General features: G+C 42.2%; 2 protein-coding genes across 5 annotated transcripts in view; both read right to left on the minus strand.

Annotated features, from left to right (window-relative positions):
- Positions 1 to 991: 991 nt before the first annotated feature.
- On the minus strand, positions 992 to 9,528 carry LOC106924955 (ribose-phosphate pyrophosphokinase 2). Its single transcript, XM_014998933.2, has 7 exons — positions 9,220 to 9,528; positions 5,143 to 5,326; positions 4,829 to 4,927; positions 2,972 to 3,096; positions 2,647 to 2,820; positions 2,380 to 2,539; positions 992 to 1,927 (listed from the first exon to the last, which is right to left on the minus strand). Exons 1-7 carry the CDS (start codon positions 9,339 to 9,341, stop codon positions 1,835 to 1,837), a joined length of 957 nt encoding a protein of 318 aa, XP_014854419.1. The 5' UTR covers positions 9,342 to 9,528; the 3' UTR covers positions 992 to 1,834.
- A 1,603-nt stretch (positions 9,529 to 11,131) lies between these two features.
- The window catches only part of LOC106924954 (histone deacetylase 4-like), a 64,359-nt gene continuing 50,099 nt past the window's right edge, over positions 11,132 to 25,391 (minus strand). For 2 of the 4 annotated variants that reach the window (XM_014998927.2, XM_088014249.1), the window contains 16 exons: positions 23,740 to 23,960; positions 21,373 to 21,588; positions 20,388 to 20,583; positions 20,141 to 20,274; positions 19,961 to 20,063; positions 19,832 to 19,878; positions 19,632 to 19,739; positions 18,815 to 18,870; positions 18,528 to 18,615; positions 18,321 to 18,440; positions 17,893 to 17,990; positions 17,558 to 17,676; positions 16,919 to 17,052; positions 16,089 to 16,173; positions 15,595 to 15,739; positions 11,132 to 15,321 (listed from right to left, as the gene is read on the minus strand). In XM_014998927.2, the coding sequence (XP_014854413.2) occupies positions 15,279 to 15,321; positions 15,595 to 15,739; positions 16,089 to 16,173; positions 16,919 to 17,052; positions 17,558 to 17,676; positions 17,893 to 17,990; positions 18,321 to 18,440; positions 18,528 to 18,615; positions 18,815 to 18,870; positions 19,632 to 19,739; positions 19,832 to 19,878; positions 19,961 to 20,063; positions 20,141 to 20,274; positions 20,388 to 20,583; positions 21,373 to 21,588; positions 23,740 to 23,960 (1,913 nt within the window). In that variant the 3' untranslated portion in view covers positions 11,132 to 15,278. The remainder of the gene's footprint in view (positions 15,322 to 15,594; positions 15,740 to 16,088; positions 16,174 to 16,918; positions 17,053 to 17,557; positions 17,677 to 17,892; positions 17,991 to 18,320; positions 18,441 to 18,527; positions 18,616 to 18,814; positions 18,871 to 19,631; positions 19,740 to 19,831; positions 19,879 to 19,960; positions 20,064 to 20,140; positions 20,275 to 20,387; positions 20,584 to 21,372; positions 21,589 to 23,739; positions 23,961 to 25,391) is intronic. The other 2 variants (XM_014998930.2, XM_088014250.1) reach the window with 1 other exon arrangement.

The following is a 25,391-nucleotide window of genomic DNA, read 5'->3' on the forward strand; positions in this document are numbered from 1 at the left end:
GGACGAAAGGGGTAGTACGCTCTCCAAAAATTCCAAAAAGGGAAGCAAAAGGGTAAAAGAATGAAAGTACGTGGATTTAAGTTTTAAAACGTGGCCCAAAATGCTCCACACGAGACACGCGCACTTTATGTCATCCGTTATACTGAGGTGACGTATTAGTGTCAAAATATAAGTGCTTAAAAATGTGTTCTTCCTGATGCTTGGCTCTCTTCCTGCTAATTTGTGAACACTGGGCGCCACCTGGTGGCGATGAGGCGTACATCTACGCTAATTTTGTTCACACCCGTCATAGTTGGGGTTGCAGAAGAATAAAGAAAGCTTAAGCAAAACGTTTATCCCCAAAACTATTTATATATTCACACAATAATATATGTATGAATGAAACCTTGGCATTGTTAGTTGCCCACACTCCTTTTTAAAGCAGTTTTAGTGCTCGATACATCTAAACATCCTTTAAGAGAAATACAGGCAGAACGCATGTTCCTCATATATATATATATATATATATATATATATTTTTTTTTTTTTTTCAAAATATAAAAAGTACAGCATTTTTGTGAGAATTATCAGATCAGTGATAATAAGAAGTAAGTTTCAAATATTCAAGATGGATTTCAATAAACTAGAAGGAACTTCAAGTAAAAGTTAAAATAATTTCCAGGTGTGTATTTTATTGGTTTATGTTCATCAAATATGGAAAAATCTTTGCAGTTCCACTAATTAAAGGTTATGCAGCTTTTTTCTGTTCAGTTTGATCATTTCCTGCATTTTTTTGACATTCTTGCAGACGCCAATCCATATTTGTTCATTTTTGCACCGTCGTTACCTGTGTGCGACGCCACTTTGATGCAAATACGTATTCAAACTCCACTTCCACGCAGGTGCAAAATGAATAAATTAGCCCAATTCCTTTCATGTTTTGTAGACTTAATAAAGTATTTATTTCTGCTAACTGTGTGCGTAAAAGAGAAAAAATCAGACTCAGTCGGGATCAGTTTGCAATTTTCAGCGCTTTATTATTAAAAGAAACAGCTATTCCTGTGGTACATTTAAAAAAAAAAAAAAAAAAAAAAAAGAAAGATCAGCACATTTCTTTCTTTTAAAAATCACCTTTCAAGCCGCTTTCAGGCACACTGTGAAACCTGTCTTTATTCAACAGAAGTGACCCGTTACAGCTGTGGCAGCGACGCCGCTTTACAACAAACAGGTCCCGGATTCTTAACACTATTTAAAGAAATAAAAAAAAAAGCTTTGGGCTCCATTGATTCTCATGACCTTGTTTTGAGAGAGCAGGCAACGAGCCTGCCGCACCTTGAGTTAGTTAGAACTTTTTAGTACAATCAGAAGGATTAGATCAGAGAGAGGTCATGCTAACATCATGACAGCAGCTTGTGGCTCATGAAAAATAATAATAGAAAAATAAAACTGATGGCATAATCTGAATCCCTGCTCAAGTCAGACTGTTAGTGAGTTAAAAAGGTTAGAAGGAGACGCTCTTAAATGTTTACGCCGCATGCCAGAGAGGAATACACGACTGAAACTGGATTCAGCAAGAAATTAAAAAACAAAGAAAAAAAAAAGAAATAAGATGCGACACGATGGACCACTTGGTTGAAGTGAAACTTAAAACTAACAGGAAAGTCATAAATACAAACTTGGTCTTTGTCTGCTGAGTGGAAATGTCACTGAGGATGTGTGTGTGTGTGAGTGACCGATTTGGGAGTCACACGAGCGAGGCCGTTCGGCCAGAAAGTGCCGGCCAGAGAGGCCTCGTGGGAGGAGAAACGGAGGATGATGAGGAGGAGCTGGAGAAGGAGGGCGGGGTGGTTCTTCCTCACAGAGGTACGTGGCTGAAGAGATACGAAACCGATTCGCCGTTGTGGGTCCTCCTGATCGCCTCGGCCAGGATCATGGAGATATCGATGACCTGGTGAGAAGCGCAGGAGCCAGCTCAGTTCTGCGGAACACTTTCTAAAAGTTTCACTTCTGTCCTCTGATGCATTCACTGAGGCTCCGAAAACTAAAACAACTTTCAGTGACATTCAAGCACCGTTCAATAATCCTCAAGGTAAGTTTTCAAACTTTTCCAGCCCAACTTGGGAGATAAAAACAAGACAAATTAACTCGAGAAGACAGATTCAATTCACCGTTATACGATACAGTTTATCCAATTTAGTTACAAACTTGTTTAAGGACAAAAAAAGTCAACGTTTGAGAAGCAAGAAGGGAGACTACAAACGAGTCTACGGGGAAGATTGGGGCAGAAGTTCATCAAAAACAGAAAACTTCTGGAATAAAATCCAAAATGTTTGACTCAAGTCGAGGGGATCAGTAGGTGACCTTCAGAATTAGCAGGAAAAAAAAACGTAAAAAGCCTACCTGTATCTTTGGGCACGCCTTCATCTTCTCCTCCTGTGGGATGGTGTTGGTCACCACCACGGCCTCGAACGGCGCGCTGTTGATGCGGGAGATGGCCGGGCCGGAGAAGATGCCGTGCGTGAGGATGGCGTAGACCTTGGTGGCGCCGGCGTCGATCAACCTGACGAACGACAAACCAACACGGCGCCTTTGAGAGAGACGTTCGGGGCAAGCGGCGAACGCCTCGAGGACCTGAACGGGGTGGGAAGGGGAGAGGGAGGGACCAACTTGTCGGCGGCGTGGCAGATGGTGCCGCACGTGTCGGCCATGTCGTCCACCAGGATGGCCACGCGGTCCTTGACGTCCCCGACCAGAACCATGCGGTCCACTTCGTTGGCCTTCTTCCTCTCTTTGTGGATGAGGGCGAAGTCCACGTTGATGCGGTCGGCGATGGACGTCACGCTGCGCGAGACGCAACCAAAGCCAAACAGAATCAAACCGAGGGTCTGTTAATCGGCTGTGCCTACGCGACGAGCGGCAAGACCGTCTCCGGCTTATCCGACCCGGCGACGCTGCCCTTTGACCCCCGACGTGTCTTATCAAATCTGCTCACCGCTTTGCTCCGCCGGCGTCTGGAGACACGATGATGCAATTCTTCCACTCAGGAATGTTTTCTTTGATCCACTGCAGGACGGCAGGCTCTGCGTACAGGTTGTCCACGGCGATGTCAAAGAATCCCTTCAGAACGCAGAAAAAAAAAAAGAAATATTTGGCTTAGGAGTTCAGAAAACCTCACAATTTTGAGAAATTTATTTAGTTGATAAGTCCTCGACTTCCTAACTTCTTAAAGTTCAGTAAGCATACATGAACTGTTTCCTAGGCGACTAAATACGACCCAAGAGACATTTAAACGCTTTTAAACAAAAGAAAAGAGATTAAAACAGACAACAGAAGGCTAAAACTCACCTAAATCTACAGTCGGATCAATAATTCAAGTTTAAAGCAACAGAAAACTGATGAGAGTAAGGAAGTAATTATTTGTTTAAAATAAATAAAAATAAAAAAAAAATTAGTGGGACTTTAAAAGGAACTGAGATAGAGAGCTTTTCTGCCAGATCTGGTTTGAATTGGTTTTAGGATGATTGAAATTAATAATCATATAGAATAATAAATTAAAATGTGTATTTATTGAATGTTCAAGGCATGTTTATTTTACTGTATAAATATTTACTTCAGGATTAGTCCTGTGTATATCATAAGTTTATCTGTGAGCCTCACCCATTAAAATAAGTGGGCGGGGCCAACAGTGTGGAAGATAAGGTGATTGGTCGGCACTGTGGCTGCTGGAAATTATGTCATGACAGAATGAAGCACTGGAAATATGAAACGATAATGTGGCTTCAATATGTTTAATTAATGAATGTTCAAAATATTTCACAAAATGATGCATAAATATGATTAAAGTTTTGTTTTTATTAAAATGTTCTGAAGAAACAAAAATGTGCATAACAAGTTATTTATTTGATTATGGCACATTTGGTCTTCCATATTATGGATCTTTATAGTATATATAAAAAAGACTCAGATGTTTGCACAAACATAGTAACTTTGGAAAAATGTGCTAAAGAATTGAGAAATTTTTTAAAATGTAAAGGTAATTAATTTTTTTAAAGGCTAACTTTATCAGTTTTCACTGTTTCTTAATGCAACATATGCAAAACATTTCCACAAAGGAATGTTATTTTTTATGATGAAGTTTTTTTCTTTTTTAAAGTTGCAAATAATGTGCTTTCTGATATCTTTGTCTGTAAAAATATTTTTTTAATTTATAGATAGACCCTACTAAAAAAATAAATAAATAAACCCTAAAATTATTGTAGAATTTAAAAATATAAACTAATTTTCTAAGACAGGAGTTAAATAAAAAAAAGTTTTTTCCTTTTGGAGAGCATAAACAAGTGTTCAGCTGAACGGAAAGCAAAAATGACATAGGGCTGAAAAGGCTGTTGACCTTTGACCCTAACCATTCTCTTTGCAACCCATCTATTTCAACATGCACTGCCCTATTACACCATCACCTTTCTACATAATGATCTGTCAATCACTTATTTAGCATTTCTTCTATATATAATCTGAAATATTTTCTTTTAATTAGAATATAAATAAAACGTATTTACCAAGAATTGAGAACAAAGTCAACTTTTTTTGTTTCTAGACCTTAAATTCTGTGAAAGGAGTGAACACTTATAGAAAGTTAAAGAAGAAGAAGAAGAAGAAGAAGAAGAAGAAGAGCTTTTTTCTTGTAAAAAGGGGCTGTGCAAACTATTCCAGTAAGGATTTGAGTTCTGGAAGTCTTTTTAAACCGAGGTCAAATTTAAAAAGTCAAATTTAGTTCCCATTTTTCTTGTGTATTTTTTTTTATCTCTTTACACATGTTCACATGTTCGTCTGGCAGGTTGAGCTCACACACCTGGATCTGCGAGGCGTGGAGGTCCATGGTGATGATGTGGTCAGCGCCGGCCACCGACAGCATGTTGGCAACCAGCTTGGCCGATATAGGCGCTCGACTCTGAATCCAGACAGAAAAAAAGACAAAACAAAACGATGATCGGGGTGTGCAGATGCGCTGGCGCTGTGCTTCTGAAGCGTGCCCGCACATGCAGAACGTGCTGCACGACTTTTTTTTTTCTCTCTCTCTCTCTCTCTCTCTCTCTCTCTCTTTTGGGAGTCGCCACTTCGGCACTGCAGGGGGAATAACTCTCTGGGCTCTGCGGCTCGCCTGACCTTGTCCTTCTTGTCCTGCCGGGCGTACGGGAAGCAGGGGATGACGGCGGTGACGCGGGACGACGAGGCAATCTTGCAGGCGTTGATCATGATCAGCAGCTCCATCAAGTTGTCGTTGATTTCGCCACAGCCGCTTTGGATGATGTAGACGTCCTCGCCGCGCACGCTCTCCCCGATTTCCACGCTGTCGAGGAAAAAAAAAGTTAAAATAAAAACAAAACAAACAAAAAAACACTTTAGCAGCATTGCTGTTTCCCAGGCTGCTTGGGTTGCCGGCAGCACGTAACTGGTGATTAATGTTGATCAAATTCCAGCTGTATAACAAAAAGCAAACAGAGGTATAATGTGAGAAATCATTTCCAGGGACTCCCTCCACTCTGGTCCTTGACCTTTGGGGTCATCTGGTCGGACCGGCGCTGCAGCAGAGCAGAGCTGCGAGAAGGAAACGGCGCAATCTTTGTTGTTGCGCTTTGCACCACACAAACAGATCCAGTTCCCTGGAGAGAAAGTTAACTCTGGATTATCGGAATTGTTTTTTTTTTCTTTTGTTCAAGTCGTTAGTGGAAACATTACCAGCTTAAAAAAAAGAGAGAGAGATAAAAAGGTTGAGGCATCGTTAAAAGCTCTGACCTCCTTTGACGAAGGTGAGATTATAAAGCACAGCGTGTTCTAAGAGCAACATCAAATTTAAAGTTTTGCAACTTTGACTAGGCCGTTCTAACACGCTCAGACTCAAATCTCGTGTGGATTTTCTTCCAGAATTTAGCTCCACCTTCCCAACTTGCCACAACAAAACTTCCCCGTCTCCGCTTTAGGAAAGCATCGGCAACTTATTTTTACCATTTACCATAAAACAAAAATAAACAACAAGTGACCCCATGACCCCTGCAAACAAAAAAAGGCTACTCAAACTGCTTTGTTTGCCACAAGTCCATGCTGAAACGAACGCTGCAGTGGGGAAAAACACCACCACGACGGAGCGGCATGAGGCCCAAAAAGGTCATCCTTCCCAGCAGCGCACAAGCTGAGAGAAACAGGTTAAAGCCAGGGGCAGGAAATCGTCAGTAAAAGACAACACCGGTCAGAAAGGTTGGAAATTAGTGAGCACAGATTGTGTGCATGTGATGAACCACAGCGGAGTTGAGAGTAACTAACCTCCCTGACGCAGAGCAGCAATGCAGCAGGGAGCTGCTGATCCACTCCGAACTGTAACCCAATCACATCCGAGCGCAGGAAAAATGACTGGAAACGAAAGTTCACCGACTGCATGCGTTACTGGACAGAGCCTGCCTGAGGTTGACGTGACAATTTCAGCGTCTGCTCCCGACGACAGAGGCAAATATGCTGCAACCTAACTGTTAAATATTTGCTCCTGCCTGTATGACTTCTAAAAAATGTAAGGTACACAAATTTTTATGAATTATTTTTGCATATTGTTTAATTATGAAATAATGAAATATAGAAAAGCTAAATAGCTTAACTTATTGAATGTATTTTAAATGTTTTTTTGTCTTTAATTAAATTTAAATTATATTAATTTCCCTTTTGGATCAATAAATACACTTCAGGGTTTCCTCCAGTGTATTATAAGCCTGGCGGTCTGCCATGCTTTACTAGCCCCTCCGCCAGGCTAAGCGTTGCTTGTTTACGTTACTATGAAAGGGGGGGGGGGAATCGTTTTTTTGTTTGTTTGTTTGTTTTTTAAAGCCGGTTCTGCAAGCGTCTCTTTTGCTCTTAGCATTTCACTAGCAGAGCAGATTTATTCCTAAAGGATAGGTTTATAATAGGTTTATAGTTTATGCATTCAGCGTGGACCAATCACACCGTTGGCGCCTCTGCGCTTTGCCTCGCGCGCTGCCACCTCCTTTCACTCAAACTGGACAAAAGCTGACCTGTATGGACATTTACATCAACTTACTGTGCGGAATTATGATCCTTTGGAGAACTCTAGGTAAGAGTTTAAAACCCGCCGCGTTAGCTCTGGTTGCGCAGCTCAATGTGAACCGCAGGAATAAGTTGTAGCGAATTCAGAGGCGCGTTGTGGAGCGGTGAGAATGATTTATCTTTGTGAACGAACAATTATATGCGGCGTTTACATGTCAACACGCTGCCCAGCGTGTAGCTCTGTGTCTGTCTTCCCTGTAAAGTTTATGTCTCTGGTCCCGGTTGGCCGGAGAGTTTGTGGATAACGAGCAGCGCTAACCTGATCATGCAGGTTCAGCCTGGTGAGGAGCTTTCGCGCTCTCCTCGGAGTCACGCATCACGCAGATGTTATATTATTTTAAGTATTATTTTTCCGGTTACACGATGCATCAAACCATATCAAATGCGTTGTCTACTTAGAGTTAATGCGCGCGGCCGCACGGAGATCTGAGAAGCTCGTCCCATAAACTCGACCAACCAGAATAGTTTCTGTGATGCTTATTAAAAACTCAACAGACACAAAATGAAAGAGCTACTAAAGCCACATTAGCAGCATTGAATTAAATCTCCTGTTTGTTGCGCATTTCTGCGTAGTGCAGCAGATTACCTCATCATGCAGGGCCGGTCCAAGGCTGTATGAGGGATGGAGCAGAATCTGACTTACGGGCCCCTTTTGTTGCTAAAAATATCAGCACCTCTAACAGCTTCTGTGTTAGATTTAGTCAAATATGGGAGAAGGGAGTAGTTTAATTGGCCAGCCTAAAAAGTAATAAGTTATAATCACAGTTTACTAAACTGGATTTGTAAATTCAAAGATTAAACTCACATCAGATTGTTGCTATGGTAACAAAACAATCTAACTATGAATATTGTTCTTTGAAGTTTTACAAAGTAAACTTGCTATGCCTAAACAATTGAATCAAATTTAACAGCATTGATCATCTCAATAAACAAGTGTTACATTTATGTATCTGTGGTCTGTTTTAAAATATTAGCGTTTATGGGGCCGCTGAAGCTCTTGGGGGCCTGATGGAGCTGCTGACTTAATTTGGATTAAACAGAAGTGCAAATTTGTTGTTTTTAGACTAGTTGTGGGTTTAAATAGCATTTCACTCGGGATCTTTTCCCGTAACATATAATTACACAGTAATACTTTTACATTTCCTGTCAACTTAACATCTTTTAATGCAAAAACACGGTGGACCGCCGGTGGACCGACTCGACGCCCGACCACCGGGCTTAGCAAGTTTTCTGGGGGAAACCCTGCACTTACATTTGCATATTGTCTAGTGAATAAATTATTTGCTAATTTAAATAATTTCAGATATTTATTAATCTGTTGTTAATTTTTTAATGTTTGGTTTGTGACCATTTTAATTGTTTTAATTTGATTCACAACATTGCAGGAAATGACATTTAATTTTAAGGAATTATTTGGATATCTAAGGAATATTTAGTTGTACACTTAAACTACTGAATAAACTGTTGAATTATTTTAATTACTGTAATAACATAAACCTGTAAATATGGGCGTTTCCTATTTATTTATTTTTTATGCCAACGATGTAAACCTGTATTGTGTTGTTATTTTTGTCTCCAAAATCTAAGCATAAAATAGAACATTACAAAAACTCCGATATAAAGCAACAATTACACACATATGTGCAACAGTACATGAAAAATACTGCAACAGATATCAGTCAGGCTAAACAGAAGAAGGCCACGCGGTGTTGTGTCCAATTTAGTACACCCCAAAACTCGAGTCCAGTGTCCCAAGTTGCAAATGTTAGCTTCTTAGCTAACTATGAGAACTTTAGCAAGACCGTGAAAAATGAGACACAAAGTCTTGTCACAGCAAGCAGCGAATACGCTTAACTATTATTCAGGATCTAAAGTCAGACTTTCTGCTTCGTTCAAACTGCAGGCATGTCAAAAACATAACAAAACACTTAAATATGGGCTTTTGTCCGAGTATGGGGACACTAGCATTAGCTTGCTGTGTTTACATGAGGCTACATGTTAGCCTTGAAGCTAAGCTACACACACGTGATAACGGTGATGAAGCACCGTACGAGACCAACAGCTTGATTTTAACATGCAAAAATGACTAATACAAAAAGGGAAACACAGTGTTTGAATAAACCACGGACCCACCACGTCTCTTGGTTACTAAACTTCTTGGTGATCACCTTCCCGAGCTCCAGTCCGAGCCGATCAGCCACTTTCTGGGACAGATCATGATGGGAGCTCCCGCTGAAAAGCACGATGTTAGGCATGTCCACAAAAATGAGGGATTCCGCTGCAGACGGGTTAAAAATAAAAAGGCGACGGAGATCGCGGAAGCAATGAGGGGTCTCTCCCCGCAGGGTGATGAAGACGGGGGGAAGTAAAGAGTGTTAATGTTGCAGCTTGAGCATGGCACAGTCGCAGCGCTGAGGACAGACGGCAGAGAGGAAATATGAGGTCAGTATTTGCATGTAGAAAGGAAGAACCCGCTCCTCATTGGACAGTGCGGAGAGTCACTGATACAGTCATTGTTTACTATAGATGATACGGCAAGCTTTGTAACATATAATTAACCCACACCGCTGTCTGTAATTAATTTTACAGATAACATTAGCACACTTACTCATTAACTTTAGGTATTAACGAGATATATCGGGATAATAACATTATATTGCTGGCATGTGAACTGAAATAAATGTTGACCATATGGTATGGTAAGAAGTGTTATCATATAATTACAGGTGAGCTCCCACTTTGTACTTGCATGTTGCCATTTCGTCCTTTCTTCTTCCATTTTGTACTAACCATTTCATCCCCGAGTACTTCTGTGAAATATTTTCTATCAGTTCAGTTTTCTTTTCACCAATTATGTTTTGTAATCATAAAAATGCTAAAATCTCGTTCACAATTTAATTAAAGATTACATTATTTTATAAATTCTTTGTATTACACTATTTACTTTTTATAACAAGGGAAGTAATTAACATATTTGCCAACTTGCACCGTGATGACAGACATTTTAAAACAGTTGTACAATAAGATTTTTTTTCAGCTAGCAAAAATCTATGTCTGTATGTATTAAAGCAGCAAAGCAAAGGTGAATTTGTTTAATTTTAAATTCTGGTTTGGCTTAAAAGGTGAAATTTCACATGAAAAAAAAAAAAATAATATATATATATATATATATATATATATATATATATAAGTACTTTGAAGATGAAAATCCAAGTAGAAAAGTTGGAGATTTCTCTTTAGCCCAGACCTCAAAATCCAACATGGCTGCCTAGTGTCTACAATCAAGTGACAACTGCAGTATTAATAATAATTTGACCTATATTTTTTTGTAAGGCAAAGTGAAGTCCAATTCCATTTGACAAGTAGTACCCAAAAATATCTGAAATGTTGATATTTGATAACAGTGCTGTTATATGATAAAAGAGCTTACCAGACTTTCCTTAGTGACGCTGATTGAAATTGATCTAAATGTTTTTACTGACAGGTTAGCACTCATTTTGTTTGTTATATTTTGATGCTATTGCATTTTTTTATTAATCTGTTAATTCTACATTACTAAAATGCTCTTTTTTAATTTTTGATAACTTTAAAAAATAATAACTGCTTCTTTTATCAGCTGAAACAACTTTTCTGAGCAGAGGCAACTTTTCCTGCAGAACTTTAGAGGAAAGTCACCAGACTGTTTTGTAATTAGGTTTTCCACTCAAAGAGAAGTCATCTGAGAGTCTTTTTTTTTTACAGTTGTCATGTGCTGGGAAGCTTTTTTTGTTTTTATCACGTTATCAGATCAGATGCAACAGAAAAATCAGAAGCAGAGGATCTACATGGAGTTATTCCAAGTCAGGGATTGATTGTCCGACAGCATTTTGAACTTTGAGCAAAACTGGGAACAAGATAGCTCTAAGTGTATCTATCTCTTTAAATCAATTCTGCTCAGACTTCTTGTTGTCAATTAGCTGCATTCATGAAATAGCAAAAAAAAAAAAAGTTACTCAATCAAAACATTTATCTGGTTTCATAAAGGAAGAAAAAAACACAAGAAACATTTGTAATTTTCAGAAATATATTCTATAGATGATGTCAGAGATGAAATGTCTAAAGCGTAGGTCCCAAAGAAACAGAACGTTTTTCATCAATAGAGACAAACAAACAAAAAATAACTTTTTTTCTCATCAATGTACATGTAAACCAAGATTTGCTCTTGAGCCACAGTGGTTTATACACACACACACACACACACATATATATATATATATATATATATATATATATATATATATATATATATATATATATATATATATATATATATAGAACTGGCCGAGGTGGGTGTGACAATCAAATGGCGATGCCCTTTGTTTTCCCAAACTGCCTTCCGGACAACATCCGTCATTTGCAAGAAAATAAAAATAAAATAAAAAAACCCCTTTGAAACGAGAGCGTTCTTTGGGAGTCTCTTCTTGGAGTTGTGAATGTTTGCAGAGGTTTTGGCAGAGCACGTCTCTCTAAAACGCAGTCCGTAAGTGCTGAATCGTGTTGAAAAATATCAAATGCTTCTCAGCGTCAAAGTCTTTTAGTAAATCGTTCGGCCGGCGGCGGAGGCTGGAGAAAAGCCTCCCCCGCGCCCGGGAGGTTTCGTCTTAAAAGTCCCTCCAGTGTTCTTCTGTTGTGCAAATACAATTTTCTTTTTTTTTTCTTCTTCTTTTTTTCCCATTACATAGACAAGCAGGCATGCTGACTCAAACCATGCAAAAGAGTTAAAGTTGGTGCGAGCAGACAGCAAAAAACAACAACGAAAAACAAAAACCTTACTTAGGTTTCTACAAAAAAATAAAATAAAATAAAATAAAAATACTTTAGAGAAGCCAAATTAAACAGATAAGTGGAATGTATAGTTAGGCTGGAAAAACATCAAATCAATTTCGAATCTTACAGGTTTATAAAATGATATTGGCTTAAACATGATGGGCGTCTTTAAGTTACAGCTGAAACTGCATTTGTTTGAACTGTAGAAAAACCCATTTTCCCCTCACCGTTTGACATTAAATCAGCCTAAACGTTTTTTGTTTTAGGTTAGCATTTTAAAATAAAAAGTTAACTGTTAGAAATAATCAAATATTTTGTTTAATTTTCTCAAAATTGAGACACTTGCATGTGAGTCGGTTTCAAGCTTTGAATGTAATTGGAGGGAACATTTCAAAAATCCTCGAGCGACCTTAACAGGTCGACTAAATATCAGGACATTTTTGTTCATTTCAAAATTCAAGCTAATAAAAATCAGTGTTGTTATTCCAGCATTCAGCAAATATAAGTAATTTAAAACAGAACAATTAGTCTGATTTAATGCCCAATGGTGAGAAAAAACCCCGGCAACGTTTCCTTTTTTTTCAATCCAGTGTACGTAAACGTCCGGTTAAAGCTGCGGCAAGTCGGTTTCTTCTTCTTCGCCGTTTTGAGCCGTGGGGAACTTACGTGAAAACGGCCTCGAAACGTCTGGTGAACATCATCCCGTGCGCGGGAGGAGGATGAACTGATGAGGCAACGAAGTGATGAAACGCGTCAAAGTCGACTGCGGTGCCGTGCTGCGATTCGGCCAGAGGGCCGCTTGAAAAACAGTGCAGTCGATGACGAGTTCAATACGCTGTTTGTACACCGTACTAGGTTTTTTTTGCTCACAATATCATAGCTGTCATAAGGTAAGAGTACATTTATAAAGTTTCCATATACAAATCTCCTATAAACAGTACATGTTATAAATACATAGTTGATGAAAATGCTGAAAAAGGCTTCGAGAGCCGTAGAAAGAAAGAAAGAAAGAAAGAAAGAAAGAAAGAAAGAAAGAAAGAAAGAAAGAAAGAAAGAAAGGAAGAAAGGAAGTGTTGGTTCTCGTTTTCCATAAATACAAGAAAAAATAAACGACAACAGCACTGAAAGTACATGAACGCAGCCCTATATCTATCCAGAAAAAACCCCAAAATGGATGAAAACAAAACACGACAAAACCTATGCATGAAAAAAACAAGATGTTAGAAAAATAATCTTGCACGATAAAAAAAGAAAAAAAAAAAGTGGACTCGCTGAACTGAACACGTTTCTGATATCATAAAATCGACAACATCGATGCGGAAACTCAAACACGTAGATACAAAACCGACAATACTTGGATTACGGTCAAAATATATTCAGTTAAATATACACGACTGGTGTGAAGCTCACATTAAGGTAGTTGCCAACCTTTCGATCAGCACGCGTAAAGAAGAAACGCTCACATGATCCGAGGCGGATTAAATCAGTAAACGTTGGACCGGGTATTTTGAGCTTTGCCGCCCCCCTCTATGGTACCATGTTGGCCAGCCAGAGCTCCGAAAGGCACCGCTTTACATGATGCAATACTTTAAACACAGACAAAAGACCACAGGAACCAATAAGAGTGCTTTGATTGGTCAAATAACTTCAAGAAAACCTTATTTCAAACTTGTTTTGGGGGGAATTTTTTATATTAACTATTTTTTTTTATTTTTTAATGCCGTGTGGGCAGATGCCCAGGGCGGCTACAGAAGGGGGGTGGAGCACCAAATGTAAAAAAAAAAAAAAAAAAAAAAAAAAAAATACAAAGTAAGAACTGAAAAAGTTTTCTATTGCTTTTGTTCGTTGTTTTGTGGTTACAAACATCGAAATTATCTTTATTAATTGTAAAAATGCAACCAAATTTATGATGACGTTCACTTAATTGCGAACTGATACAATTTGCTTGTGTGATTTAAGACTAATTAAAAAAACAAAAAACAAAACAAAACTAAACTCCAGACATTGTTTTTGTCCCCTAACTGGCATCATAATGCATACCATAGAGGGTTAAAGGGCCAATATGTGAAACGTTGCATGTCGACTCGCCCTTTCCAGATAAGAGAACGGTAAAAATGCAAACTCATGCTTTGGCTTTTTTTCTTCTTCTTTTTTTTTCCTTTTTTCTTGCTCGCCTTTCTCTTTTGGGCAACATTCGTTAAAATCTGCTTAAAATGCATGCTCTGCAAATTGTTCTGCAAAAAGCGCTGACTCTTAAAGGGAGGCTACATCAAAGGCTAAACTGCTGTGAGAGTTCGCGATCCGATTCCTTTTCTCGGTGTTTGCACCGTTGTCTAAAGAAGCTGGCAACTACCTTTTTACAAAACAGTTTCTTTCTCTCTCTCTCTCTCTTTTAAACTTTTTTACAGAAAAATAGATCCATCAAAAAAGTAAAGTAACTCTTCAAGAGAGGCCGTCGGAGACATAAATGCCATCTCCATCACTTTCTAAGTAAACATGCTGAAAGATTGTTAGCTTTTTTTTTCATCGTTCCCCGCCTCATTCCCCCATCTCCTTCCTCGCACCAATTCCTCGGTGGGAGAAACGGTTAAACTTAAGGCAATCTTTTTCCTGAACAATCCTGAAAACAGGCGGACCCCAGCCCCCATCCCTCCAAGGCACTCCTCTCACTCGTCAACCTTCGACGGCAGGCTGCTCCAGGCGACTGTCTCACCCGTCGAAATCTTTTGCGAAAGCCTTCCTCGGACGACGGCGAATCCACAGTGAGTGCGGCACGTTAAAAAAAAAAAAAAAGTCCTCCCAGATGCCGCAGCGTTCCCCTTGTTTAGTGGGGAACGAAGTTAAGAGAAGAGAAACAAACACCCCCACTAACCCCACAACCCTCCCACCCCACAACCCTCCCGAGCTGCTCCAGGACAGTCGGGATCGTCCGCTGTCCCTGCTTTCTCGACTGAATGCGGTCAGAGAGGGCAGCTGCGCAAAGCACCGAGTGTGACGGCACACCTTTACCTTTCTGCGATAAGATCCGACCTCGACCCCCCTGCCGGGTGATCGCACAGTCGGCCGCTGTGGGCCGACGCCAAGGTGCGAAGACTGACAGAAAAAACAATGAGTGTCTCTAAACGAGTGCTGCTAAGCAACGCCGTTAAGTTTTGTTATTTTATTTTTTTCCTCCCATTTCAGTTCAGTCCTCCGTCTTCTGATTGGCTCCCTACGCTGAGGCTGAGCCCGCCCCCCTCCCCCTCCCTCCTTTTAGACTGAGGGATCGCCAGTCAAGGTGACTGACGTGGTGAGTGGGGTTGGGGGCGACTAAATGAAGGGGTCAGCCGAGGCTCTTCTCCGGAGAGGTCAATGGCAACACTGCAACGCCCTGACGCCTGCCTCAGTTACAGCGGAGCCTCCTCCTCCATGGGCTCCTCCTCCACCCTGCTGGGAGGAAAAAAAGTCAGAAAATATGCCTATATGCAGATGATCTCACACTCTTCATCAAATTCATACACTGACCAAGATGTAGAATTTAAACAAGAGTGAAAAGGACAGTAACTTCAGAAGGCACTGTATGTTTAATGTTTAGATGATAAGACACAAATTCTACAAAACTCCAACTAAAAACTATAAACATATCATTTTGTGATTTTCAAAGCTTGTATTAAAAAAACAATTAGAGGAATTTGTCTGCTTAGCTCTCTCAGGAAGCTGCACCTTTGATCCATGGTGTTGGTGTTGGCGACGGACAGAGACGCCATGGCGCTGACGGCCTCGGCCTCCTCCGAGTCGCCTCGCTTGGCCTCCAGCAGAGAGAGCCCCAGCCGCGATGAGTAGCGATGCACCGAGCGCCAGTACTTACCTGAGACGGAAGGGGAGGACAGGACAAAATAAGAAATCGCGGGGAACGTGTCCCCGCGCTTGTTCGTTCTGGTGAAAGTCAATGTATAAAGAATGACCAAAGAACAGTGCCGTTCTAGCAAATATACAATTGTAACACAGTTAAAAATATGAAAATCTTTCCCACTCTATAACCTGAACCTTTAAAAGTCCTACAAACCACTTCCATGTCTGTGCTTTCTAATTCTCCACTCAGAGTGAGACCCCTGTCCATCAGCAGCAGAGAACCATGTGTGTAATCCTTTGTGTTTTGCAGCTAAAGAACATCTGTGTGTTTCTGCATGCGTGCGTGTTTACGTGACCGAACTCACTGTGAGTCTCTATGACTTTCTCCAGAGAACGCACGGCGTTGGGGTTGGGCCTCTGCTCCAGGATGGCCTTTGGAAGCGGATCCAGCTGCACGTGACAAAAACACACAGAGCATGGAGACATGAGGATGGAAACATGAGGATGGAGCGGGTTTCCACCAGGGGTCAGTCTGGACAGGAAGAGCACAAGGGAAAACAGGGCTTCGTCCATTCCCAGCAAACTCCCACTGTTCTGTTTACTCCTGAAATGCTGCTCCACAAATAAATCGACACTGCATGTTCAGTAACATACGACTATTAGCTTTCTAGCTAGGAAGATTTTTTTTTTAAATCTGTTAACGCATTCAGAGTAGCGCTTAAAAACAAAGTGTTCAAATTTTTCCATACCAGATTTTTTTTTCTCACTTCCTTTTCTAAAAATGAAATTACAAATGACAAAAAAGTGTTTCTTGAGATGGAGTGTTGGTGCCAAGCTGTGTTTAGTTATGATTATATAGTCACAATTTTATCAGAATAAATACACAATTTTACTAGAACATCTTAAAATTATAAGAAAGTTGCTTTGATATGAAAACAGCTTGTTCTTTTTTTTTATAGTTTGACCCTTATGTTTCATCACAGAGTCGACCTGAATTCAAAGTCCAAATAAATAGAAGCAGTAAAATAAGATGGCGTCTCTGAAGAGCATTGGAGGAAAAAGAAAAAAAAAATCCAGATTTTCCAGAAATAAACTCTTCAAAAACCAAGAATGCAATTAATCTAAAAAAAAACGGATCTAATGTCCAGCCGCAGTTCAGAATCAAAACTTGATGCTAAATTTTGGAACTTCTCACCTCCTGCCCGAGCAGGGCGGCAACGCAGGCCTCAGAGGCGTCACAGATGGCGGTGAGGTCGTGACCTCCCTCCAACGCCAGGACCACCCGGCCTCCAGCGAGGGTCATCAGCTGCCTGGTCAGATACCCAAAACCTGAGCGGACAGAACCCATCAATCAAATATGCGCATATTGAGGGTTTCTGCAGGGTTCACTAACTTAAATTAAGACTTTTTAAGACCATAATGAATGGAATTTAAGGCCTGTGTCTCCATAGAAATGTAGAAACGTTGTCCAGCCAACTGGCAATAAAATTATGCTTACCATGATGGACAAAAAACCCCCCAGCTAGCTGTGTATGTTAGCAGTGAGTTAGCATTAGCTTCAACTGTCTCGAGTCAGAAAAGAAACTATATAGAAATAGTCCTGTCAAGACAAAACTTAAGGCCAACTTACCTTTTTAAAATATATTTCAGACATTTTCAAGCCTTATTCTTACCAACAGTATTTTAAGACTCTTTAAGGGTTTGCAGACACCCTGATATTTGTCAGTCACATACCAAAAAGAAAAAAATTGGATGCGGTTGCATGTTATCCTGCTGGTGGATACAGCTGGTGTTTGAGATAAAAAAAAATCTACTCAGACAATCTTTTGCTCACATTTGGAGGTCAGGGTGTAGCCGCCCAGCGGTGGGGGGTGTCCCTCCACGGCGTCGAAGCCGGAGGAGACCAGCACGATGTCCGGAGCGAACTCGTCGGCTATCGGCATCACCACAGACCTGGGGAGAAGGGCGGGGTTGCGGGGGGAATTATCATTATCAAGCTGCACAGCTCACTCTTCAAGGTCAATAATCGAAACAGGAAGCAGTGACGAGGTATTGATTGAGTAAGTTTCAGTTTGAGAAAATTTTGCTTCAAACATCCTGGAACACAGTTTAGTGATTACAGAAAGAACCCAAAGCATTAAAATTGAGTCAAATCTTCTCAAACATTACCTGAAGGCAGCCAGGTACTCTGCGTCTCCCATGGGGGGGTCCAGGCCCCCAGTGAAGGCCACATTGACATTAAAGCCCACCCCTGGACCGCTCCCCACCTGAACAGAGGAACCAAACAGAAAACAGTAACAACCTCCATTATTTTAATTAATAATAAATGTATTTTTTCTTAAGTGTTAAAATAATAAATTAGTAATAAATAAATAAAGTTTTGGGAAAAAAACTGCACTGATTAATTAAGAAATGGTTCAGAATAAAACTTTTAAGAAAAGATTTAGTGGGATAATGATTCAAAACATTTGCCCAAATGTTCTGCAATTATCTAAAATATCAAACTGAGAAAACGGGAGAAGGTTCCAGTGATAAAAGTTAAAATTGTTCATAGTTTAGAAAGATTTTCAGTCACCAGAAGAAATTGGAAAACTCACCTCATCGGGCGCTCCACTTCCTGGAAAAAAGTTGCCATCGTCGTAGCGATGGATAGAGACGTAAAGGACATTAGGGTCGTCGTAGAAAGCCTGCTGGGTGCCGTTGCCATGGTGAACATCCTTAAGTTCAAGAGATAAAGTGAACTCGTTCAGTGCCAAACCAGGACCGGGCTAAAACTAAAAGATGCGGTTGCTAAGGAGACGGACCCAGTCCACGATGAGGATCTTGCTGACGCTGAGTCTCTGCTGCAGCAGTTTGGCTGCGATGGCCACCGAGTTGAAGTAGCAGAAGCCCCTGAAACGGCAGCAGAGATGGGAACCGTCACAAATCCGCACGCAAACGCATTTCAGTGCTCCATTCTCATGTTCACATGGCAACGCTTCGCCTTTTGCGCTTTAAGTGCAAATAAACGGTTAGTTTATTAGTTAGTTTAAAGGTTTAATGGTCCCTGCTGCTGTTTGTGTGGTTTGTGTGGTGACGGCTGTGGCCTTACATGGGGGTGCTTTCCTCGGCGTGGTGTCCAGGAGGGCGGACCACTGCAAAACCGTTCTGGGAAGAAAAACAAAGGTCTGTTAACGGCAGCAGAACTCATCGACACAAATAGATAAAAACCTGCTGCAGAGGAATTCACATCCCACATCCAGTCAGGCTCCAGCCACAACATTCTGGATATTTTATAGGCTTTCATGTGCCAGATTAAAGTTTTTTATGATATATATACACACACACACATATATATATATATATATATATATATATATATACACAAAAATGACACTTTTTGAGGAACGTGGAGAACGCTCAGTGTGTTGGAAGAAGTAACTGAATCCCTGTAGTGAAACATGGTGGTGGCAGCTTCATGCTGATGCCTTTTGTTTTATTGTTGGTGGAAAGTAACAACCTACGTCATCCATCAAATTTTTTCCCAAATCCCACCCCCCCTCCTTTTTTTTTTGGGAATTCCACTTTGTTTCTTTCCTATCATATTTATTATCCCCCCACTCCCAAAAAACCAGGTAATTATGGCATGAATGAAAAAATCTAATTCAACAAATCAATAACAAGCGGTAAACATTTCTTGTTATTCTGCATCACAAATGAAACAAAAGAACATTGGTGCTAAACATTATTTGCAAAACTTTCCTCACTTCAACTGATTTATTTAAAAGTTCAAAAGTTAACGTTTTATTTCACTGTCAAGATTATTCCATGATCCGGGAACCTTTAATTGAAATGCATCTTTCCATCTTCGCCGTTCTGACTCTAAATCTACTGAAAATCAAGCTGTGGACCTGGTAAGAACCGTTTACCTTTAGCTCTCCGGTTGCCACCTTGAAGACCAGCTCCACGACGGAGCCGACGGCGAGCCGCGCCGCGCTGGACGAGTGGACCTCGTTCCAGATGGTGTCGCTGTCCACCTGAAACGCCAGGAAGCACGTCAGACACGCCTGTGTGGGGGAGGGGGTAACTTACGGGAGACGAATTCGGGAAACGCTCGGTTGTGACTGACCCCCACTCCTCCGCACGGCAGCCGAACGAACATGGGTGTTATGGAACCTGTTGATCGGGGAGGAAATGTCGGATTAGCTGGAAACGGCAGCGGATTCCTCCTGTTTTTAATGAACAGAGTGAAGCTTACAGTCGAGTTTCTGCCGGAGTGGGTTGGTCCCGTACAGCAGGACGTGGGCTTCGGAGTGGACCGTCTGCAGCTCCTCCAGAGTGGCCTTTCTCCCACGGATACACTAAGCAAAACACACGCTGTCACATGGAGCAGCGATCGCGGTCCGGCCGCCAAGCGGATTCGGCTTTCTGGTCTCACCTCGCACTGAGCTCGGAGTCCGGTCTCCTGCAGCCGCGACCAGATGCTCTGGATGCGCCCGGCGTGCTCCGGATGGCTGTTGGTGTTTCCGCACATGCACTGGTGCTTTTGCATCAGGGAGTCGTACACCAGGCCTGAGGAGAAGCAAAACTCTGCAGTCTGAATGCCGAGCTTTCAAAGGCTTTCCGAGTCGACTTGAAATTCAAGCGTTTTCCAGGATTTCAAGGATTCGATCAGGTCTGCTGACCTGTGGTGAAGCGAGGCTTGGTGGGAGGATCCTGCGAGGGGACGCTGATGGGGAAGGACGACGCCGAGGCCGGAGACGACTGCGCCCTGGACAGGGGTCTGTGTCCGGGGAAGGACATGGTCATGCCGGCGGCCTCCATGGACGCCTGGTAGTTCCTCAGCTGGTGAATCCGCTGCTGCTCCAACAGCAGAGCCTGCTGCTCGCGCGGCGACGAGGAAGACGAAACAGATGTTAACAAGTTTTAATGGACTTGCGCATGCGATTCATCTAAACAAGTTTAACTTGTTAATGTTAATAACACCAACTATTTCAACCTAAATGCCACTCCCCCATGGACTGTTACCTAGTTTACAGCAGAGTTACGCTGTCTTGTACTGCGGACGGCAATGCAGAGTTGCAAATTTGAGAGAAAAGACGAGTAAGGTGTCAGGCTGGGTTGCTTAGCGGCAAATTTCATTTTAAAAATACACCAAATTCGAATCCCATCCTCAGTTCCCTTCCTGCATGTCTTTCCTCCTTTCTCTCTGCCCACTTCCTGATACATTACTGCCAAATAAAGTCCACTAGAACCAAAAACGTCTTAAAAAAATACTTCAATGGACGCTTGGATAAAATGAGGTCATGAGGTTATTGCAATGATAAATTATCATTCCTTTGAAGCACATTATACTTAACATTTCTAAATTATGTTTGAAACAAATTAACTTTTTTTAAACAGTCCTGAATATGAAAACCTACAAAATAGAGATGCTTAGTTTGAGACAATAAAACATTTTCTTAAACATTTTATATTTCAAGCTTACAAAGTTAACCGTAGTGATGAGAAGTGTGATGAATCTGATACATTTTTTAAAAATAATTTGACTGTACTACTGTAATTACAACAAACCGCCAACAGATGGCGGCCGAAACAAATGATTTATCTCTGATGTTTTGTCTGGTGGAGGATCCAAAGCGATATTCTGGATGTAAATTCATGCTGTACCTGTCTGAAGAGCAGCTCCTGCTCGCGCTCGCGGTGCTGCTGCAGCACCTCCTCCTGCAGCTCCTGCAGCTCCTGCGGGTCCGGCGGCTCCTGCTTGATGGTGACCCCGGGCGGCAGGGCCCCGGCGTCCTGGTGCTCCCTCAGCTCCTCCTCCGTCTCCTCCGGGTGGCTCTGGTGCTGCCGCCCCACGGGCGACTCGCCAGGCTTCCCCATCATCTGCGGAAAACGCAAGACAACAACAGAAAAAAAAAAAAAAATCAGTTTCATAATCCAACAAATCCCATCCAGCGCGAATCGAATTGATGAATCATTTCCTTTCTCTGAAGCATTCTGCGTTTAACGAGCTTAATTTGGATTACGCAGTCAGCTCCTCTCCAGCCTCTCTGTTTCTAATTGGATGTGAGTGGCCTGTGCTGACGGGACACCAGGGTGACATGTCTCGCTGATCAGAGGCATTCCACACTCGGAGTCCCGCCGCTCGTCATCAACTCATCCGCTGATTCACTTTCCACCGACACGGACCAGTCAAAGCCCCCAACGGCTCTTGCCCTGCCAGGCCTTGCAGAGGAAGACAAAATGGGAAGTTTCAAGCGTGGCCTGCAGGTGTGTGTGCGTGTGTGTGTTCCCAGAGCTACAAAGCCCTCGAGTTCCGTGGTGTTATGCCAAGGGGACAGCATTGACGTCAGAGCATTCATTCGTCCTCTGGGCTTCTGTCTGAGTCTCCTTTGCGTTCAAACAGACATGGACGTGTCCCCGCCGAGAACCCTGTGCTCCACTTACTCAGAACCGGTTCAAACCCAGGTCCGGTACCCCGTTCGCAGCAGCCGCTGCCAACTGGAGGCGTTTTCTTCAGTTTCCTGTCTTTTAAATCTTTGTAAATCTATCGTTTTTTTTAACCATAGTATTAGTATAGAATTCCTCAACTATGTTTCAACTCTCCTTGACGATGAGCTTTTTTTCTTTTACAAATAAAAGTCAGAAAAGTGCAAATAATTACCCGCTGATGCCGTTTATGAAGGGACGTCTAGAGCAGGGCTGTTGAACCCGCTTCCATTTTGGGTCAAATCAAGATCATAAATGATCTTAAAGGGCTGATTGTCCCTTTAAGAAACTTTATGACTTGTTGATATGTGAACATTTTCACTCAGGCGCTATAGGTATTCCCAGTTTTCTCTCTCCGTAAGGATCTGCTTCCCTCTGTTTCTACGTGGGTAATGCAAGCCTGCTGTTCTCCACAGACCCCGTTATGAACTGTGATCACAGATCAGAAGAAATATTGCTCCAGACGGAAGCGCTGCTCTGTGATGTTCGACGAGGAATGGCTTCAAGTCTGGGCGCGCGACCAAAGAGGAGTTGTGGAAGGATGATTTTTATTTATTTATTTTTTAATTTAAGTTTCTTCTAAATCTACTGAGCAATGAAGGTATGTTTGGCAACCAAAGTTGATATTTGATATCCTGGCTTTGTTCGCTTCTTATAGGTGAAAACAACAATAAAAACAGGAAAAAATAAAAAAAGAATAAAAATGCATCTGGTTTCAACTGAATAGAGATCTTAAAATAACTACATTGATGCATATTTCATATGGACTCAATGAAGGCAAATCCACATTTTCCGTAACCACAGAGAAATGTTGAGGTACAAATAATTCCTCGGTGTGCCGGCGGCTTTTCCAGAGGTGTTTGTGTGGAAAGCCGCCGCTGGAGAGCTGGGAAACATCTGCGAGGGAGGGAGACGGAGCGGGGGAGGCGGAGGAGAGGAAATCCCTCGTTTCATCCGCCCACCTCTCTTCGTCTCCTCCGGCGAATCCTCGGCTCCGATAGGTAAGAGCCGACAGGAGCGACCGACTGCTCACTTCCTCCCTTCCCATATGAGGCGCGGGCTTCCGCTCCGTTGCCATGGCAGCGAACGGTTAGGTCGCACCGACCACAGTCACAGAAACGTGAATGCGAGCGTTTGCAGATATAAACTCACACACACACACACACACACACACACACACACACACACCCCCACACACACACAATCGGGTTGTGCTATACGTGTCGGCCCATACCTGCTTCCACCTACTCACAAACAGAAATACTACAGAGAGGGAGAAGAGGAGGACGCCTCATTGGCTGAGCTGCCGGCTGCCGCCTACGCAAAACTACAACACTCCTCCGGCCCTCTGGAACTGATAATTATCTGTTTATTTCACTGCAGTGTCGCGTCCAGTGGGCCGCCACCAGAGCCGCTTCCACCCCGTTCACTGAATATTTCAAACCTCGCTTTGAGGTCTTTTTTTTTGTTTGTTTTTCTTAATACATTCAACATCGACAGCTGACGACAGCAGAGCGGTGGATGCAGGAGGGGAGGAGCGGGTACCTTGTTGAGGTGGAGCTGCTGCTGCTGGAACTGCTGCTTGTGCTTCTCCAGGAACTGCTGGTGCTGCTGCTGCACCACCAGCTGCTGCAGGGCCAGGGCCTGAGCGTGGGCCTGGGCGGCGCTCCCCTGGGGCAGCGGCGCCGACTGGGTCCGCCCCAGGGGCCGGTGCTGCCGCTGCAGCTTGGCCATGGAGGCCGACGACATGGACATGCCGCTGACGCCTGGGGACGGACACACACACACACACACACACACAAACACACACGGTGGGGCTTGGGGATTAGATGAACGGCACAATCTGATCTGAACTTCCCGGTGAGAAATGTTGAACTGGTAACGCTGAAAGACGGAAAACGGATCAGATCTGTTCAGGAAAACAGTCTGGATGACAAAATCTGGGATTATGTCAGGATTCCTGAAGGGAAAAGTTAAATGTACAGACTCAACTTCTGTTCATAGTTTTTAGTTTTTCTAGACTACATTACATTTTACTGTAACAGATGTGGAAAAGGGTTTCCGGCTTTCCTGAGAGATAAATATTCAAATCAACCTGAACTCATGGTTCTATGGAGAAACACAACAGTGGCAGCATCATGCTGTGGGGATCAGAATTGACACATACAACCAGAGACTGATTAATCATTTCATTTCGAGGTATCAGAGTAAACGTGTCTGAGCCCCCCCGTACTCTTTGGTTCTCCTTGCACTGATTCCACCAATACAGACGCTCTGCCGCCGCCGAACCGGAGGTGTGCGAGCAGATGCACGAGTCAACCCGAACCAGCAGAACCATCTGTGCCGCCATACTGCAGCGGCTCCTCCGGCGTGATCATCCGAGCCCAACGCCATCTCAAGGCGCGGCGCGGCGGTGGGGGGGGGAAAGCTATAAACCTTAATGGGGGCCGCTAAATGATGCAAGGAGTTTGACTACTGTGCAGATTTGTCCACCGCTGCATCGCCAGGATGCAGAAACCCCGCCGATGCGCAGCTGCCAGAGAGACGGGAGGAAAACAAGAAACAACGGTTTTCTGTCCTCCGATCTGTAATTTCTCACATCTGGGATCTTCAAAGTTTTATCTTTTTCTTTTTTTTTTTTTTTTTTTTTTTGTTGTTAAAGAGCAGAAAACAGTCCTGCGTGCGTCTGCATGTGCGTCACAGCTCTTTCAACGCTAATGCCCGTCTGAAAATAGAAGCCATGTTTTTTTGTCTGTGAATGAGCTGATGGGAAAGGGCACACAATGCTCCCATGTCACACTCTCATAGCATACGCTGACATATGAAAGGAGCTCATTAGTTTGAGCAAATGAATGGACGTCTGTCAGCGAGAGGGGGTTACATCCCCTCTCGCTGTGAAAATAAAAAGTGAGAACGCCTCACTTTTTATTTTCTTTTTTGTTTTTTTAAATGGCTCACTGCTTTCCTTCATGTTTTATTCAGTTAACGGCAATTTTTCCAGACTTTAAATGGAGAAATCCTCTCGAAATTAAAACATATCTGAATGCACACGTTTACCAACAAGCCATGAAACTAGATGATGTTCTTCATTTCCTGAAGAAATCAAATTGTGACTTTGAACATCAAAAATACAGAATGTCATTCAGATAGAAACACATGTAAAAACAAACCTAAAATTTAGATTTAAACCACGGTTC

The sequence above is a fragment of the Poecilia mexicana genome, unplaced genomic scaffold (assembly GCF_051168715.1).
Source record: "Poecilia mexicana isolate PSO_F unplaced genomic scaffold, ASM5116871v1 scaffold_2, whole genome shotgun sequence".
NCBI classification, from domain to species: Eukaryota; Metazoa; Chordata; class Actinopteri; order Cyprinodontiformes; family Poeciliidae; genus Poecilia; species Poecilia mexicana.

Coding starts and splice junctions, on each gene's coding strand:
- LOC106924955 (XM_014998933.2), bottom strand. CDS start 9,341: ATGCCTAACATCGTGCTTTTCAGCGGGAGCTCCCATCATGATCTGTCC. Junction 5,327..9,219: donor TTTAGTAACCAAGAGACGTG/GTGGGTCCGTGG, acceptor TTTCCTCGACAG/CGTGGAAATCGGGGAGAGCG. Junction 3,097..4,828: donor TCCACGCCTCGCAGATCCAG/GTGTGTGAGCTC, acceptor TGCGTTCTGAAG/GGATTCTTTGACATCGCCGT.